Source organism: Oncorhynchus mykiss, chromosome 7 (genome assembly GCF_013265735.2).
Source record: "Oncorhynchus mykiss isolate Arlee chromosome 7, USDA_OmykA_1.1, whole genome shotgun sequence".
NCBI lineage: Eukaryota > Metazoa > Chordata > Actinopteri > Salmoniformes > Salmonidae > Oncorhynchus > Oncorhynchus mykiss.
In genome coordinates this window covers 67,994,106-68,014,377 of record NC_048571.1, presented here as the reverse complement: position 1 = coordinate 68,014,377, position 20,272 = coordinate 67,994,106, and the positions used below count along the sequence as shown (strand labels likewise).

General features: G+C 42.7%; 1 protein-coding gene across 9 annotated transcripts in view; it reads left to right on the top strand.

The window, feature by feature from the left end:
- Positions 1-20,272, top strand: part of LOC110528336 (SLIT-ROBO Rho GTPase-activating protein 3) — an 89,300-nt gene that overhangs the window by 44,931 nt on the left and 24,097 nt on the right. For 3 of the 9 annotated variants that reach the window (XM_021610327.2, XM_021610326.2, XM_036983910.1), the window contains exons 5-15: positions 2,389-2,574; positions 2,926-3,054; positions 3,341-3,562; positions 3,803-3,904; positions 6,486-6,683; positions 8,040-8,124; positions 10,305-10,332; positions 12,720-12,870; positions 19,159-19,219; positions 19,538-19,615; positions 20,080-20,214. In XM_021610327.2, the coding sequence (XP_021466002.2) occupies positions 2,389-2,574; positions 2,926-3,054; positions 3,341-3,562; positions 3,803-3,904; positions 6,486-6,683; positions 8,040-8,124; positions 10,305-10,332; positions 12,720-12,870; positions 19,159-19,219; positions 19,538-19,615; positions 20,080-20,214 (1,375 nt within the window). Of the gene's footprint in view, positions 1-2,388; positions 2,575-2,925; positions 3,055-3,340; positions 3,563-3,802; positions 3,905-6,485; positions 6,684-8,039; positions 8,125-10,304; positions 10,333-12,719; positions 12,871-13,855; positions 13,887-19,158; positions 19,220-19,537; positions 20,215-20,272 lie in introns of those variants that run through there. The other 6 variants (XR_005052648.1, XR_005052647.1, XM_021610330.2 and 3 more) reach the window with 6 other exon arrangements.

Sequence of the window (20,272 nt, the reverse complement as noted above, 5' to 3'; positions counted from 1 at the left end):
ATGTATTGGGGGAGGCACACGGGGAGTGTGGCGAAGTCAGGTAGGAGACCTGCGCCAACTCCCCATGCTTACCGTGGAGAGAGGGGGACCGGCCAGGCATCATGTTATGCCGTGAGGCGCACGGTAACCCCGGTGCGCAGGCATAGCCCGGTGCGATACATAGCAGCGCCTCGTATCGGCCGGGCTAGAATGGGCATCGAGCCAGGTGCCATGAAGCCGGCTCAGTGCATCTGGTCTCCTTGGGCCGGGGTACATGGCACCAGCCTTACAAATGGTGTCCCCGGTTTGCCAGCACAGCCCAGTGCGGGCTATTCCACCTCGCCGCACTGGCCTGGCTACGCATTCAGCATTCAGCCAGGTAGGGTTGGGCAGGCTCGGTGCTCGAGACCTGCAGTGCGCCTCCACGGTCCGGTCTATCCGGTGCCGCCTCCACACACCAGCCCTCCGGTGGCAGCCCCCCGCACCAGGCTGTCTCTCCGTCTCCTCCCTACAGGTGCTCCCGCCTGTCCAGTGCTGCCAGAGTCTTCCTCATGCCCAGCGCTCCCGGAGTCTCCCGCCTGTCCGGAGCTCCCGGAGTCTCCCGCCTGTCCGGAGCTGCCGGAGTCTCCCGCCTGTCCGGAGTTGCCGGAGTCTCCCGCCTGTCCGGAGTTGCCGGAGTCTCCCGCCTGTCCGGAGCTGCCGGAATCTCCCGCCTGTCCGGAGCTGCCGGAGTCTCCCTCCTGTCCGGAGGTGCCGGAGTCTCCCTCCTGTCCGGAGGTGCCGGAGTCTCCCGCCTGTCCGGAGCTGCCGGAGTCTCCCTCCTGTCCGGTGCTGCCGGAATCTCCCGTCTGTCCGGTGCTGCCGGAATCTCCCGTCCATTCGGGACCCGTGGCTTGGGTTCCCAGTCCGAGGTTGGCGGCGAGGGTCGCCGCGTTAAAGAGGCCACGGAGGCGGGTAGAGAGGTCCGTGTTAGTGTTTGTTACCACACGGGACCGTTTCGTTTGTTTCAATTTGTTATTTTGTATTTTTGTAGCGTTCAGTTTTTCTTATTAAAATGAACACTTACCAAGCTGCAAATTGGTCCGACCTCTCTTACTCCTCCTCAGAAGAGGAGGAGAACCGTTACAAGTTGCTTACCAAGAAGAGTGGCCGAGTTACAGTTCTGAAAATCTGTGACCTGGAAATAGTTATCCAATTTGACAGAGCTTGGAGAATTTTGAAAAGAATAATGGACAGATGTTGCACAAGCCAGGTGTGGAAAGCTCTTAGAGACTTACCCAGAGATACTCACAGCTGTCATCACTGCCAAAGATGCTTTGACAAAGTATTGACTCAAGGGTGTGAATACTTACGTAAAATCGATATTTCTGTATTTGTACATGTTTTATGCAATGTATTGATGTATTATGCACAATGTGAGAGCTTTGCATTAACATGTCTCCAGCCTTTTCTGGCTTCCAGTCAGAATCAAGGATTCCTCTCTTGTTTCACACCCAGCAGCAGTCAGAGGAAAAATGAAAGGTTCTCTATTACATAGCTAGAGGAAAGGTTGTCTTTAACAACCAGTACTATGTGAGTACCTAACGGCGTGTGCCATAAGCGCATCTGAAGTATCCTATAAGTATAACTGTAGAACCTTTTTTTTTTGAGTGTAGACTAGAGGAATGGTTCTCTCTATATCAACTAGAGGAAAGGTTCTCTGTAACGTAACTAGAGGAAAGGTTCTCTGGCTTTGACAGACTTCCTGTTGATTGATTTCACTTGCTCTCTCCTCACATGTATTACTTAAATCAGAGTTGTTAGGAGACCTGTAAGAAAGAGGATGATATATTTGCGTGTGAATGGAAAGGAAATCAAGAGAGGTAACCTAGTTTTAGCACTCAGTCATACATCCACAACATATCTGACAGTAGCTGTCTTTCTGTGTTCTTATTCAGTGTACAATATACAGGTGGATTTATATGCTGAATCTTCTTTAGATATCCATGTCTAACCAATCTTCCATTAACATTAACGTGATTGAATGGGATCTTAAGCACTTTTTCACAACATATTGTACATATTAAAATTCCTAACATATCATACGAATTGCAGCAAAAATTATTATAATTATTTTTAGAAAGAACATGTGCAGTTACATATCATGAAATGGATGACGACATACACAATTGTGCACAATTTTCTGGGACCTACTTGCGCTACTTTCAAACTACTGGCGGAAATGATAAATTCTACAAAATATTCACGCTTATCGTGAGTTTGGTGTTTATTGTGTGGTTACTCCATTGAGATAGGGAGTTTCCCTCATGACCAATGTAAACGTCTAGACCCAGAACCTTCTGGTGAACTTAGTGTGCATGTAGTTAACTTTAATGTATATTTTGTATGTATGTTTTGTGTCCTGAGCAGGTGATGAAGACATACCACATGTACCACACAGAGAGCATCAGTGCAGAGAGCAAGTTGAAGGAGGCGGAGAAACAGGGAGAAAAGCAGATCGGCAAGGCCAATGATGTCAGCACCAGCCTCCTGCGCCATGACGACCGCCAACAGCGACGCAGCTCCGCCAAGAAGATAGAGAAGATGAAGGAGAAGGTGTGTCTTGGGCTTGTGTGTGTATGTGTCCAAATGTATGTAAAAGCTCAGAGAACTTGGATGCATTAGCCTTTGAAATGTATAAGTTAATGTATACACTAATGAGCAAAAATATTAAGTGGTTTTGTTGCCATGGTAAGACTAGACCTCTATTGTCTCATATGGCACATGCACATTTTTTTGGATAAAATTAGACTTCTTTAAATGGAACAAACTGTATTACATCTTTAGTATAGAAATCCATTTACAGAGACATCGATATTCTATGGTATACTGACGGATGACTCGCTCTCTCTCTGTCTCTCCGTCTGTCTGTCTTTGTCTCTCTCCCTCTTCTCTCCCTCTCCTCAGAGACAGGCCAAGTACTCTGAAAACAAGCTGAAGTGCACTAAAGCACGGAATGACTATTTGTTGAACCTGGTGGCAACCAATGCTCTGGTGGCCAAATATTACATCTACGATGTCTCTGACATGATAGACGTGAGTGGTACAGTACATGCTGATTCTAACAAAGTGAGAATATTAGATACACAGGAAAAATGCATCCATTTGATACACAAAAGATCAGTAGCATCTTGTAACACATTAGCACCTTGTAACACATTATTCTAAGTTACCGTTCAATTGATTGCAATGAAAAATAAATACAGTAGTTTAATCAATTGAAGCATAGTAGCATCTTATAACACATCATCTCTCCTCATTGGTCTGTAACTAACATTAAGGATTCACAATGGTGGTAATGGCTGTCCATGCCTCTCCCCAGTGCTGTGACCTGGGTTACCATGCCAGCCTGGCACGGACCCTGAGGACCTACCTGTCTGCAGAGTACAGCCTGGAGACATCCCGCCACGAGGGGCTGGACCAGCTGGAGGGTGCCGTGGATGCCATGGATGTCAGGGGGGACAAACACAGGGTCATGGACATGCACAGCCAGATCTTCTGCCCGCCCGCCCGCTTCGACTACCAGCCACACATGGGCGACGAGGTGAGGGAGAGGTGATTGGAGGGGTGATTGTGCCTCCCACTATGTCTGTGTTTCTTCTGTCTGGTCCTGTGTGGCTTGCATCAGCAATGCCAGCATCTTTGGGTCAGTTCCTTTCTGGCATCCCAAACAAACACTACTGTAAATTCTCAATCTCTCTCTCTCTCTCTCTCACTCACTCACTCACTCACTCACTCACTCACTCACTCACTCACTCACTCACTCACTCACTCTCACTACTAGGTGTGTCAGGTGAGTGCCCAGCAGCCGGTGCAGACAGAGCTCCTGATGCGTCACCACCAGCTCCAGTCCCGCCTGGCCACACTCAAGATCGAGAACGAGGAGGTGAGCTCTAAAACCCTGGCCCTAACCCAAAACCTGTCTCATTATCAGTCAGTGAACTCACCACCTAGGCCATGTTCAATAGGTAAAATTGTGGAACATTTGCGGTCTGCCTGCATGCCTGCCTCCCTCTGCTGCTTCACCATATCGCTCCTACGAATATGGAGGTGCTCTGTTCATTCAGCCACTTCCTCTGTATCTCTCACATGGACAGAACACAATTTATATTTATATTTATCTTCACACACGCAACCAGATGTCCCCTACCAGGCTTACTGAACTTTACATTATATATATTAGGCAAGTGATTGGTGTCTGTGCAGAATCCATACTAGTATATGGGTAATTCCATGAAACGATTACCTTTTGCGTCCCTTTGATATTTTAAGTTGTCACGCCCTGGCCTTAGTTATCTTTGTTTTCTTTATTATTTTGGTTAGGTCAGGGTGTGACATGGGGGATTTATGTGTTTTGTCTGGTCTAGGGGTTTTTGTATGTTTATGGGGCTGTCTCCTTTCTAGGTCGTTTGTATGTCTATGGTTGCCTAGATTGGTTCTCAATTAGAGGCAGCTGTCTATTGTTGTCTCTGATTGGGAACCATATTTCAGCAGCCATATTCTGTGGGTACTTTGTGGGTGGATGTCTTCTGTCTTTGTGTCATTGCACCAGTTAGGTTTGGTTTTCACATTTGTTGTTTTGTATTTTGTAGTGTTCTCGTGTATGGTCTTGATTAAACATGTTGAACTCTAACCACGCTGCATTTTGGTCCTCCTCTCCTTCAATGGAAGAAAACCGTTACATAAGTAGAAATTGTCCACAAATATTGAATTTTAAAAGCTTGTTATATTAAATGCCCTTTAATATAGAACACATGAAAACATTTTAATATGAATAAAGACTTGCTAAAGTGCCAAAATTCAGCATTTTGACATGTCCCTCTGTGTATCCTCTGTGACTTCTAGGAAGATATTACCCCACTTACACCCAACATTTCTCCAAGGTTTCCCCATCATTGTAAAGCCCATGTTATTTTGTTGCTTTGACAAAGTCATAACTTAAGATTATTATTTATTTCATGTTAGTGATTCATTTTAAGGGAAAAAAGAAAACAGAAAAAAGAATGTCTCTCATTTTAATTTCAACCATGTTACATGAACTGAAATCTCATTTTAATATGGTGAAACTATTCCTTTTATAAATATGTTTTTTCAAAAGATACATTGCACAACTAATAGTCAAACCATAGTTTAAATGCAGGTGAGCTGGTTCTACTCTCTGGCCATTTGCTGGTATTCTGAAGTGGAAAACTGAGTGGGTCGAGCATAACATGTCAAACCTGTTACCCATAGACAGGCAATACATTTTTTTTCAATTGAAATGTTTTAGTGAAGCTTGCATTCAATTGCCCCTCACTGTTATACATACACAAGAAGCTTCCATTCTCCCTGTCAAGAAGGGAATTTATGGCTGATTTAAGATGACGTTGTCAACCCTGTTAGTCAATCCTGTAACTTTATTTGACAGTTAACAATCTTAAAATTATATGAAATTAAACTTCTTTTTTTTTACCAAGCTAGACTACTCAAAGGCACCAAATTGAATTGGAACAACCCACATGTGTGATATTTAGTTCTTCAATTTGAAATGTTGCCCTCAAAGAGCATTATACCATTCCATTTCCCATTACAATCTTTGAAGTCTCATTAGCTATGTTTCCATTAACTTGTCCAGGGATTTTTTGTCAACATTAAGAAAGTTTGTATAGAAAATATATGCGACAATAGCCTGCTAGGGTGGGTTTCCATTGAACTATCTTGTGTTGATAAAAACAGCTAATGACGTCACACCTAAAAAAATATATTTAAAAAATCTCGAAAACCTTCAGTGTCAAATAAAAATGTAGTGGTTGAAGTGTTTCCATTATCCATTTAGGGGAATTGCGCATTAATAAATTGCCCACAGCCGGTATGCCCTCCAACCTACCTGTTTCATGTCTCAGGTAGCCTGTGAAAGCCAGCATGTATAGAATGCAATCATTTACAAATATTTTCATTTTCATATTCTCATGTGCCAACGCATCACCATGGACCGTGTCATGGTGACATTTGCACTCCTGTAGATCTGAAGTAATTGGATGATGAATCTTGCATCCAGCCAACCAGAAAAACAAGGCGTAGTAAGTCAGGCATTCTTGAAAGTCAAGAAACATGATTTCTATAGTTCAAACATTTATTTTGCAAGCAGTAGGCATTTAGATTTAAATTGGCGCTTTATAGTTACACTGTAAAATAACGATTTGGCAATCGTCTTTTATTAAAAAAACACAGTTCCCATAATGAACATTCACAATAAGGAAGGTTTGACTAAATAAAAATCCACCCCTGTCGAACGGATAAAAAAAAATCTTGATCTTCAGACAATGTATCCTAAATCAGCCATATCCATTACACATGGTGAAAATATTGCTTTTGTCGAATTAACCTGGGTCAATTGAAACCTGCCAATTGTGTGCAGGGAAAACACAGTAAATATTGAAGTTGTAACCCAGCTAAGTGACTCTCTCTTTCCCTTCTGTCTTTCATAGGTGAGGAAGACTCTGGATGCCACCATGCAGACACTGCAGGACATGCTGACGGTGGAGGACTTTGATGTGTCTGAGGCTTTCCAACACAGCCAGTCCACTGAGTCGGTCAAGTCTGCCTCGTCCGACTCCTACATGAGCAAAGTCAATGTTGCTAGGAGACGAGCCAATCAACAGGAGACCGAGGGCTTCTACTTCACTGTGAGTGGCTCTGACAACCAACACCACTTAAAATGCATTAGAAATGCTTTTTAAATTTTATTTGCATGAATGCATACTGGTATTAAGTACTTTCTCTAAGGCTCTGACAAGGTCTTGTGTGGCTCAGTTGGTAAGATCACTGTGGTCATTGTAGCTGGATGTTCTACTGTACCCATAATGCTTTTGCACTATATCCAGGTTTATCTTACTTAACACGTTCCAAATGCTAACACTATAGTGTCCTGTCTCATTTTTACAGTCATGGTATCAATTCCCGCAGGAATCACAAACACATAATTCAAATGAGTGCACTCACTGTAAATATACTGGAAGTAACTTTACAAAGAGTGTCTGCTATGTTTATGAATGCATTGCATACTGATATTAGAGTACTTAGCAACTCAGGTTTAGCGGCTTGCTCCAGTGTTCATCAATTTGCAGTATTATGCCCTGTGGAATTCAGACAGGCAACCTGGTTATGAGTTCTTTCTACTGCTATTGGCATCAGGCTTTGGTGATACAAGTCATGCAAATGAATTCAGAAGTTAACCCTTTGATGTAATGACATGAAGCAGTAGTCACTGTAGCCTACAATCACAAGTGTGGTCTTTTGTGGCTCAGTTTGTAAGAGTGTGTTATTTGCAAGGTTATGGGTTCAATTCCTGTAGGGATCACATACAAAAAAAATTGTTTAAATGTGTCAACAATCTATACAAAATACTCTAATGTAAAAGTGGTAGGAAGGTTTTTTTTTTTTTTACTAATGAAAAATAAAACACTATCTTCATTAGATAAGTATAGTTAATAACTTCACCATGCTCAAAGGGATATTCAATGTCTGCTTTTTTATCTATCGGTGCCCTTCTTTGCGAGGCATTGGAAAGCCTCCCTGGTCTCTGTGGTTGTGGAATCTGTGTTTGAAATTCACTACTCAACTGAGGGACCTTACAGATAATTGTATGTGTGGGTTACAGAGATGAGGTAGTCAGTCAAAAATCCTGTTAACAACTATTATTGCACACAGAGTGAGTCCATGCAAATTATTGTGTTTTGTTAAGCAAATGTTTACTCCTGAACTTACTTGGGCTTGCCAAAACAAAGGGGTTGATTACTTTTGGACTGAAGACATTTCAGCTTTTCATGTTTTATTAATTTGTACTTTGACACTGACATTATGGGGTATTATGTGATCAATGATACAAAATCTAAATGTAATCAATGTTATATTCAGGCTGTCACACAACAAAATGTGGAAAAAGTCAAGGTTGTGAGTACTTTGTGAAGGTATTGTAAGTAGCTTTGGATCAAAGTGCCCGCTAAATGTCATATTTTCTACGTTTATTTTGCCCTGTATAGAAATTCAAAGAGTACCTGAATGGCAGCAATCTTATCGTGAAACTACAGGCCAAGCATGATCTACTGAAGCAGACTCTGGGAGAAGGTGAGAGCACTTCTTCACATGGTTACAACGTTGTTGTGTCACTACAGGAGCACAATTCCCTTCATAGGGTCATTACCTTCCCTTTATCACTAGCAGTAGCTTGCCAATTTGAGTCTTCATATAGTTCAAACATTGTTGTGAAATTGTGTAGTTAATTAGTGGGAATCTTAACTGCCATATCAACCACCAGTAATAAACCATATTGTATCTTTAGCCATATTTCTTTCAGAAAATTGTATGATGGTCCAGCAACAGCCAAACAGTTGGGTCCAGTATTTCCAGGGATTAGTTGTGGTTGGACAGACAGACAGACAGACAGACAGACAGACAGACAGACAGACAGACAGACAGACAGACAGACAGACAGACAGACAGACAGAGGCTTTGTTGCTGGAAGCTGTTTTATTAGACATGACATGATCCCTGAATTCAACCATTCGAGTCACTGATCAAATAGTGTTATCAGGGGATATCATATAATCTTGTATTCTTGTTTCTTCTGTAGTATGCAACCCCTCTGTTACCATAACTAGATGATATACACTACATGACCAAAAGTATGTAGACACCTGCTCGTCGAACATCTCATTCCAAAATCATGGGCATTAATATGGAGTTGGTCCACCTTACGCTGCTATAACAGCCTCCACCCTTCTGGGAAGGCTTTTCACTAGATGTTGGAACATTGCTCCGGGACTTGCTTCCATTCATCCACAAGAGCATTGGTGAGGTTGGGCACTGATGTTAGGCCTGGCTCGCAGTTGGCGTTCCAATTCATCCCAAAGCTGTTCGATGGGGTTGAGGTCAGAGCTCTGTGCATGCCAGTCAAGTTCTTCCACACCGATCTCTATTAACCATTTCTATAATGACTTCCCTTTGTGCACAGGGGCATTGTCGTGCTGAAACATGAAAGGGCCTTCCTCATAGAATCGTCTAGAATATCATTGTATGCTGTAGCGTTACAATTTCCCTTCACTGAAACTAAGGGGCCTAGCCTGAACCATAAAAACAACCCCGGGAACATTATTCCTCCTGCACCAAACTTTACAGTATGCACTATGCATTGGGGCAGGTAGCATTCTCCAGGCATCCGGCAAACCCAGATTTGTCGGATGCGCTGCTCCACAGTCCAATGACGGCGAGCTTTACACCACTCCAGCCGACGCTTAGCCTTGTGTGCGGCTGCTCGGCCATGGAAACCCATTTCATGAAGCTCCCGATGAACAGTTCTTGTGCCGATGTTGCTTCCAAAGGCAGTTTGCAACTGAGGACAGACTATTTTTATGCGGTACGCGATTCAGCACTCAGAGGTCCTGTTCTGTGAGCTTGTGTGGCCTACCACTTCGCCACTGAGCTGTTGTTGTTGTACCTGGGTCTGTCCACTTCACAATAACAGCACTTACAGATGACCAGGACAGCTCTAGCAGGGAAGAAATTTGATGAACTGAGATGTTGGAAAGGTGCTATCCTATGACGGTGCCACGTTGAAAGTCACTGAGATCTTCAGTAAGGCCATTCTACTGCCAATGTTTGTCTATGGAGACTACATGGCTGTGTGCTCGATTTTATACACCTGTCAGCAACGGGTGTGGCTGAAATAGCCAAATCCACTCATTTGAAGGGGTGTCCATATACTCATGTATATAAAGGTGTATCATATAGTGTATAATGTTACAGTATATAATTACTGCACAGTTATATTGCACAAACCCAATGCAGACAAATGTGGCCTTCCTCACACTCAACCTTCCCTCCTCCTTCCCGGTTGTCCCTGGATATGCTTGCTTTCATTGACATTCCGCTCTGAGTTGGCAGGGTCCGCCCCCTCCGGCTCTCTATCTACGGTTTCTAGGGCGACCGCTAAATGACCGCTGCCTGGCTGGCTGTATGTGATTCAGAGAGGCGGTCATGGAGCCCGCACCATTGAGCCCGTCTGAATAGGTGCCCATGTTCTCATAATGCCCTTCATCCCTCGCCCCTCGCTTCTGTCTGCCCCATCTGCCAGCTCTGTAGACAACCAGGTCTGGCTCAGAATGTACTCAACCATGTATCCAAGCATTGTCTTTTCTCTCTCTCACAGACACATGCACGCAAGCATGCACACACACACAAACACATTCTAATTTTCTCTCGCTCTATTTCTCCCCCTCTCTCTCCATTTCTTCCCTCCTTTCTTTTAGGGGGAAGGGCTGAATATGGAACAACACGGTAAGAAAAGAGCCTGAAAAAAGGTGGAATAAAAGCATGTCAAATCCTTCCTGTGTTCTGGGAAATAGAGGAGATGACGTCATGTTAAAGTGAATAGCAGTTAAGGTCCCAAGCCTCTCTGGAAAATCAGGGTTGGAATTCCAAATAGGGAGAGGGGATGTGGTCTGTCTGTTAATTAATAAACAGACTTCTGAGCAAACTGGAGTTTGCAATGAGGCAGCTACGGGGAGATGAGCTGGCTGTAAGACGATCTGTCACTTGTCAGTCACTACAGTGGCCATAAGTGGCCTTGTTAAACACTACAGTACTGTACTGGGATCTGCTAATCAGAACAGTACTGTATATTAACCACAGACGTCAGTGGAGAAGAATGAACAGTAGTAGCAGAGTTATGAGACATTAAGTTTTGATATCTCCTCAGCTCACAGGCCTGTTACAGTGTTTATATTGAATTATCTGTGTCATTACTCATGTGCTTGGACTGTAATCATGTTTTTATGAACTGACTTATTTGATAAGTTGCCCAGAGTCATTCAAGTCAGGTTATTCAGGGTTAGGCTGAAACAGCTGTGATAAAGTCAAAGCATACTTCCTCTGCAACTCCACTTGTGTGTTAAAATAATATTATGGTTTGTACTGTGAGAGGAGGGGAAGGAATAGGACATGTACAGCTATCTAGAGCCATGTACTGTATATAGTGGCTGTAGATATGGCTCTGCATATACAGTTGAAGTCGGAGATTTACATGCACTTAGGTTGGAGTCATTAAAACTCATTTTTCAACCACTCCACAAATTTCTTGTTAACAAACTATAGTTTTGGCAAGTCGGTTAGGACATCTACTTTGTGCATGACACAAGTAATTGTACCAGCAATTGTTTACAGACAGATTATTTCACTTATAATTCACTGTATCACAATTCTAGTGGGTCAGAAGTTTACATACACTAAGTTGACTGTGCCTTTAAACAGCTTGGCAAATTCCAGAAAATTATGTCATGGCTTTAGAAGCTTCTGATAGGCTAATTGCCATCATTTGAGTCAATTGGAGGTGTACCTGTGGATGTATTTCAAGGCCTACCTTCAAACTCAGTGCCTCTTTGCTTGACATCATGGGCAAATCAAAATCAATCAGCCAAGACCTCAGAAAAAAATTGTAGACCTCCACAAGTCTGGTTCATCATTGGGAGCAATTTCCAAACACCTGAAGGTACCACGTTCATCTGTACAAACAATTGTACGTAAGTATTAACACCATGGGACCACGTAGCCGTCATACCGCTCAGGAAGGAGACGTGTTCTCTCTCCTAGAGATTAACGTACTTTGGTACGAAAAGTGCAAATCAATCCCAGAACAGCAGCAAAGGACCTTGTGAAGATGCTGGAGGAAACAGATACAAAAGTATCTATATCCACAGTAAAACGAGTCCAATATCGACATAACCTGAAAGGCCACTCAGCAAGGAAGATGCCACTTCTCCAAAACCGCCATTAAAAGCCAGACTACAGTTTGCAACTGCACATGGGGACAAGATCGTACTTTTGGGAGAAATGTCCTCTGGTCTGATGAAATAAAAATAGAACTGTTTGGCCATAATGACCACCGTTATGTTTGGAGGAAGAAGGGGGAGGCTTGCAAGCCGAAGAACACCATCCCAACCGTGAAGCACAGGGGTGGCAGCATCATGTTGTGGGGGTGCTTTGCAGCAGGAGGGACTGGTGCACTTCACAAATGGCATCATGAGGCAGGAAAATTATGTAGATATATTGAAGCACCATCTCAAGGCATTAGTCAGGAAGCTAAAGCTTGGTGGCAAATGTGTATTCCAAATGGTCAATGACCCCAAGCATACTTCCAAAGTTGCGGAAAAATGGCTTAAGGACAACAAAGTAAAGTTATTGGCGTGGCCATCACAAAGCCCTGTTCTCAATCCCATAGAAAATGTGTGGGCAGAACTGAAAAAGTGTATGTGAGCAAGGAGGCCTACAAACCTGACTCAGTTACACCAGCTCTGTCAGGAGGAATGGGCCAAAATTCACCCACCTTATTATGGGAAGCTTGTGGAAGGCTACCCAAAACTTTCACACAAGTTAAATAATTTAAAGGCAATGCTACCAAATAGTAATTGAGTGTATGTAAACTCCTGACCCACTGGGAATGTGATGAAAGAAATAAAAGCTGAAATAAATCATTCTCTCTGCTATTTTTCTGACATTTCACATTCTTATAATAAAGTGGTGATCTTAACTGATCTAAGACAGGAATTTTTTAAATGTATTTGGCTCAGGTGTATGTAAAAGTACTACTTCAACTGTATCTAGAAAAACATCCCACTGATTATACAGAATGAAATACATGTTTCAGTCCTTGTTGTTTTTCATCATAGTTCTTGTGTATCTGCACACCCTTCACCAACCTCCTCCTCCACCATCAGCCCCCCCACTCTTCCCGCTAAACCCAGGAGAATGCGGAAGCCTAGACCTTGCTCCGTTTTTAATCATAAACTCTTTAACGGCAATATGGAGGCCTTCATCAAGGTACTGACTGACTGGCCCCTATGTGGCCCCTCACTGAACTCTATGTGGTCTCTCTCTGTGTGTCTAAATGTCAGCAATCTTTACTAGCAGCTCTGGGGGTTCTACCTTTGTTTTCTGTCTTTGATTGCTCTCTCGTCTACTCCAACTTCAGCTTAGCTCACTGACTTCCCTTCTTTCATGGCCCTGTGCTGGGCACAACAACTGTTTAAATAAATAGACTAAACAACGGAGATTCCTCTCTATTCATTCCTATAGGGATTTGTCTGACTGCGCAGTCCATTGGCTTGACAGCTAGGAAAGGTGGTGTTTGTCTCTCTGGTCTGGAGAAGAGTAAATTCCACAAAGCTAAGTTTCAAGGTTGTTTATGTATCAAATGTAGTCAGACTCTGGTCGCGTGGGGTTTGCTTATGACATTAATGCCCATGTTATAGCACCTGAACCCTGAACTCTAGACATTAAACACATTTTGGTGACAGGCCAGTTGGCCCAGGACTAAACATGTCAGGCTATGGAAATAAACACACAGGGCCGTTTCCTCTGCATAAGTCAGGATCCAACATTGGCACACTGACAGATAGTGTGTACACATCAGTGGAGTCCACTGGGGCTGTTAGTGTCAGACTGTCATGGTCCTAGTGCCTCCAAGTGACATCTCAGGTGTATTCTCAGAGACAATAAAATTGCCCCAGTCAACCACGGTGTAAAATCTGAGCCTCTCTTGCCACTTGTCCACAGTCCCAGGCCCATCGTCCTTGCCTTCACCAGAACCCCCAACCCTCCCCTCCCCCCAGCCCCATCCTACCCAAGCTTGGGTCTCTCCTGTCGGGCCTCCCCAATCCTTCTCTCAGGCTTGACCTCTTACCCCCTCCCTCTAGAGGTCCTATCTGTTTCCCTTTGCTTCTCTAACCTTATTGTGGTTCTTCTTGCCTCTCTTCCTCTCTGTTCTGTTCATCCTGCTGCTGCCACTGCTTTCTGCCTGCCCCAGGGGAAGACGGAATACCCGAACCCGCAGCCAGGTATTCTGGTTATTCTGTCATAGAAGGGATGAGTAGCCTGGTCCCAGATGTGTTTGTGCTTTCTGCCAATGCCAATGGCAATAGGAGTTGGTAAGACAGCACCAACAGATCTAAGAATCAGGCGAGGGGTGAATATGTTTGGGTTGTATGTAGAGGTCGACCGATTATGATTTTTCAACGCCGATACCGATTATTGGAGGACCAAAAAAGCCGTTGCCGTTTAATCGGCCGATTAAAAAAATTATTAAACATTAAAAATGTATTTGTAATAATGTCAATTACAACAATACTGAATGAACACATATTTTAACTTAATATAATACATCAATAAAATCAATTTAGCCTCAAATAAATAATGAAACATGTTCAATTTGGTTTAACTAATGCAAAAACAAAGTGTTGGAGAAGAAAGTAAAAGTGCAATATGTGCAATGTAAGGAAGCTAACGTTTAAGTTCCTTGCTCAGAACATGAGAACATATGAAAGCTGGTGGTTCCTTTTAACATGAGTCTTCAATATTCCCAGGTAAGACGCTTTAGGTTGTAGTTATTATGGGAATTATAGGACTATTTCCCTCTATACCATTTGTATTTCATTAACCTTTGACTATTGGATGTTCTTATGGGCACTTTAGTATTGCCAGTGTAACAGTATAGCTTCCGTTCCTCTCCTCGCTCCTCCCTGGGCTAGAACCAGGAACACAACGACAACAGCCACCCTAGAAGCAGCGTTACCCATGCAGAGCAAGGGAAACAACCACCCCAAGGCTCAGAGCGAGTGACATTTGAAACGCTATTAGCGCGCTAACTATCTAGCCATTTCACTTCGGGTTACACCAGCCTCATCTCGGGAGCTGATAGGCTTGAAGTCATAAACAGCGCAATGCTTGACCCACGAAGAGCTGCTGGCAAAACACACTAAAGTGCTGTTTGAATGAATGTTTACGCGCCTGCTTCTGCCTACCACCGCTCAGTCAGATATTTAGATACTTGAATGCTTGTATGCTCAGTCAGATTATACGCAACACAGGACACGCTAGATAATATCTAGTGATTATGATTGGTTGTTTTTTATAAGATAAGTTTAATGCTAGCTAGCAACTTACCTTGGCTTACTGCATTCGTGTAACAGGCAGTCAGTCTCCTTCTGGAGTGCAATGAGAGAGAGGCAGGTCGTTATTGCGTTGGACTAGTTAACTGTAAGGTTGCAAGATTGGATCCCCCGAGCTGACAAGGTGAAAATCTGTCGTTCTGCCCCTGAACAGGCAGTTAACCCACCGTTCCTAGGCCGCATTGAAATCAGAATGTGTTCTTAACTGACTTGCCTAGTTAAATAAAGATAAAAATAAAAAAAATTAAAAAATTAAACAAATTTTAAAAAATCTGCTAAATCGGTGTCCAAAAATACTGATTTCCGATTGTTATGAAAACTTGAAATCGGCCCTAATTAATCGGCCATTCCGATTAATCGGTCAACCTCTAGTGGTATGTGCACACTAACTAAACAACATCTCTCTGCCTGCTTGGTCCCTCTGTCCTTTATCACGTGATAACCAATGAATAATGTACAGTACCAGTCAAAAGTTTGGACACATCTACTCATTGCAGGGTTTTTCTTTATTTTTTACTATTTTCTACATTGTAAAATAATAGTGAAGACATCACAACTATGAAATAACACATATGGAATCATGTAGTAACCACAAAAGGGGTTAAACAATTCTAAATATATGTTATATTTGAGATTCTTCAGTGTAGCCACCCTTTGCCTTAATGACAGCTTTGCACACTCTTGGCATTCTCTCAACCAGCTCCATGAGGTAGTCACCTGGAATTAATTTCAATTAACAGGTGTGCCTTGTTAAAAGTTAATTTGTGGAATGTATTCCCTTCTTAATGCATTTGAGCCAATCAGTTGTGTTGTGACAAGGTAGGGGTGGTATACATAAGATAGGCCTATTTGGTACAAGACCAAGTCCATATTATAGCAAGAACAGCTCAAATAAGCAAAGAGAAATGACAGTCCATCATTACTATAAGACATGTAGGTCAGTCAATCTGGAAAATCTCATGAACTTGTAGTCGCAAAAACCATCAAGGGCTATGATGAAACTGTCTTTCATGAGGACCGCCACAGGAAAAGATGATCCAGAGTTACCCCTGCTGCAGAGGATAAGAGATATACTTTGGCCAAGAAACACAAGCAATGGACATTAGACCGGTGGAAATATGTCCTTTGGTCTGATGAGTCCAAATTTCAGATTTTTGGTTCCAACCGCCATGTCTTTGTGAGACGCAGAGTAGGTGAACGGATGATAACCGCATGTGTGCTTCCAACCGTGAAGCATGGAGGAGGAGGTGTGATGGTGCATTGCTGGTGACACTGTCAGTAATTTATTTTGAATTCTAGGCACACTTAACCAGCATGGCTACCACAGCATTCTACAGCGATACGCCAGCCCATCTGGTTTGCACTTAGTGGGACTATGATTTGTTTTTCAACAGGACAATGACCCAAAACACACCTCCAGGCTGTATAAGGGCTATTTGACCAAGAAGGAGAGTGATGGAGAGCTGCATCAGCTGACCTGGGCTCCACAATCACCCAACCTCTGGTTTGGGATGAGTTGGGCCGCAGAGTGAAGGAAAAGCAGCCAACAAGTGCTCAGCATACAGTGCCTTGCGAAAGTATTCGGCCCCCTTGAACTTTGCGACCTTTTGCCACATTTCAGGCTTCAAACATAAAGATATAAAACTGTATTTTTTTGTGACAAATCAACAACAAGTGGGACACAATCATGAAGTGGAACGACATTTATTGGATATTTCAAACTTTTTTAACAAATCAAAAACTGAAAAATTGGCCGTGCACAATTTATTCAGCCCCCTTAAGTTAATACTTTGTAGCGCCACCTTTTGCTGCGATTACAGCTGTAAGTCGCTTGGGGTATGTCTCTATCAGTTTTGCACATCGAGAGACTGAAATTTTTTCCCAATCCTCCTTGCAAAACAGATCGAGCTCAGTGAGGTTGGATGGAGAGCATTTGTGAACAGCAGTTTTCAGTTCTTTCCACAGATTCTCGATTGGATTCAGGTCTGGACTTTGACTTGGCCATTCTAACACCTGGATATGTTTATTTTTGAACCATTCCATTGTAGATTTTGCCTTATGTTTTGGATCATTGTCTTGTTGGAAGACAAATCTCCGTCCCAGTCTCAGGTCTTTTGCAGACTTCATCAGGTTTTCTTCCAGAATGGTCCTGTATTTGGCTCCATCCATCTTCCCATCAATTTTAACCATCTTCCCTGTCCCTGCTGAAGAAAAGCAGGCCCAAACTTCTTCTTCAGTCTTCTCCTTGTATGAGCTGAAAGTTTAGAGGGACGGCCAGGTCTTGGTAGATTTGCAGTGGTCTGATACTCCTTCCATTTCAATATTATCGCTTGCACAGTGCTCCTTGGGATGTTTAAAGCTTGGGAAATCTTTTTTATCCAAATCCGGCTTTAAACTTCTCCACAACAGTATCTCGGACCTGCCTGGTGTGTTCCTTGTTCTTCATGATGCTCTCTGCGCTTTTAACGGACCTCTGAGACTATCACAGTGCAGGTGCATTTATACGGAGACTTGATTACACACAGGTGGATTGTATTTATCATCATTAGTCATTTAGGTCAACATTGGATCATTCAGAGATCCTCACTGAACTTCTGGAGAGAGTTTGCTGCACTGAAAGTAAAGGGGCTGAATAATTTTGCACGCCCAATTTTTCAGTTTTTGATTTGTTAAAAAAGTTTGAAATATCCAATAAATGTCGTTCCACTTCATGATTGTGTCCCACTTGTTGTTGATTCTTCACAAAAAAATACAGTTTTATATCTTTATGTTTGAAGCCGGAAATGTGGCAAAAGGTCGCAAAGTTCAAGGGGGCCGAATACTTTCGCAAGGCACTGTATGTCGGAACTCCTTCAAGACTGTTGGAAAAGCATTCCAGGTGAAGCTGGTTAAGGGAATGCCAATAGTGTGCAAAGCTGTCATCAAGGCAAAGGGTGGCTACTTTGAAGAATTTCAAATATAAAATATATTTTGTATTTTTGTTTAACACTTTTATGGTTACTACATTATTCCATGTGTTATTTCATAGTTTTTATGTCTTCACTATTATTCTGCAATGTAAAAAATAGTAAAAAAAAAAAAAAAAACACTTAAATTAGTAGGTGTGTCCATTCTTTTGACTGGTACGGTATATATGAATATACACTGACTGTACAGAACATTAGGAACACCTTGTTAATATTGAGTTTCACTCCCTCCTTTTGCCCTCAGAACAGACTCAGTCTGTTGAGGCATGGACTCTTCAAGGTGTTAAAAGCGTTCCACGGGGATGGTGGACCAATGTTTCCCACAGTTGTGTCTTTGGGTGGTAGACCACTCTTGATACACACTGGAAACTGTTTAGCTTGAAAAACCCAGCGGCGCTGCATTTCTTGACTTTCATACTGCTGCACCTACCACCTACTTCCATATCCCGTTCAAAGGCACTTCAATATTTTGTCTTGCCCATTCACCCTTTGAATGGCACACATATACAATCCATGTCTCAGTTGTGTCAAGGCTTAAAAATCCTAATTTAGCCGGTCTCCTCCCCTTCATCTACACTGATTTGAAGTGACATCAATAAGGGATCATAGCTTTCACCTGGATTCACCTGGTCAATCTGTCATGGAAAGAGAAGGTGTTCCTAATGTTTTGTACACTTAGTGTATAGTGTCTTTATGAGTATGGTGGTAACCTTGTGAGGAAACAGAGGGTATCAGAAGAACACCACAATCACACCTCTGTGGACCATATGTGCTTGCTCAGTCAGAGAGTTGAAAGTCTCTCAGTTAATATTTAAATTATGTAAATGGTCTTATGAAATGGTTATATGATAATGTACTTATCTTTGTTCATTATTCATGCAATTAGTTGGTTAATAGACTCATTTTACACAGAATTAAAGAGAACACAATCATATTGTATCTCTATGGTAGTTGCCATGATTATACATAATTCATTCTGTGTACCTAGACAGATAATTCATTTATTAATGTGCTTTGTTCACTCTCATAACCTGTTGAGTCACCTTACCTTACCTCTCCCTCCCTATCCCTCTCAATCCCTCCCTCTCAATCCCTCTCTCTCCATACCTCTAAAACCCTCCCTCTCCCTCCCTCTCAAACCCTCTCTCTCAATCTCTCTCTCTCTCTCTGCCTCTCTCTCTCTGCCTCTCTGTTAGGACTCAGGGCAGGCTATACCAGTGGTGGTTGAGAGCTGTGTCCGCTACATCAATCTATACGGTAAGAGGAACACAGGAATTAATTGATAGTTACTGTATGTAGTCCATGTAGTTGAATATACTACTGTATAGCCTCCATTTTGGATCTCTGTGATGTAGTTTCTCATATTGGAATATTGAATATTGAAACTACCATGTAGTGGACAGACAGAATATGTTTCTGATGTTTGGGCTGTGGATATACTACACTCAAGTTTCAGTTTAGTGTGTGTTTGTGTGTGTCCATGTCTGTGTGTCTCTGTATGCGTTCCTGCCTGCGTGTGTGTTTGCCGGATATGTTTCCGTCTTAATGCTGACTTGGGGTGCTCTGCTCCAACAGGCCTTCAGCAGCAAGGCATATTCAGGATTCCCGGCTCCCAGGTCGAAGTCAACGATATAAAAAATTCATTTGAGAGAGGTCGGTCCCAGTGAGGCCCCAGCACGGCTGCCACAGACCTTCGCTCTAGGACTGTAAAGTGCAGACAGATACATAGAGAGCACATTGGTCATGTATGGCACTGTCATGGACAAGCTATTTGAGATATACAGCAGCAGTAGTTGCCACATTCTTAACAGGAATGCTATAGTTGGATGAAAATACTGTAGTGACAAACGTACAAATATATCTTCATTATTTTTGTCGGCTAACTAATATGTTTATAGAGAAAGCTTAGGCAAATGTTTTCCTATAGACTAGTTAATGAGGTGTTATATTGTATTAAATGACAGCTGACTGTGTTCTTACAAGCTTACACACTCACAATTTTACAGATGTACTTTTTCAGCATGACTTGGGTTATATAGATTCAACAAGATTAAAGCAGTGTGACTGGATGATTGACAGATTGTGTGACTCTGTACCATATCATGTGATGCCCCTAGGTGAGGACCCATTGGTCAACGACCAGAGTGACCATGACATCATGGCGGTGGCAGGAGTTCTGAAGCTGTACTTTAGGGGGCTGGAGTACCCCCTGTTCCCCAAGGAACACTTCCTCGACCTCATGTCTACCATCAGTAAGTACTACTGATGTACTATGACCTCATAGCAACCATCAGACTACTGTACTCCACT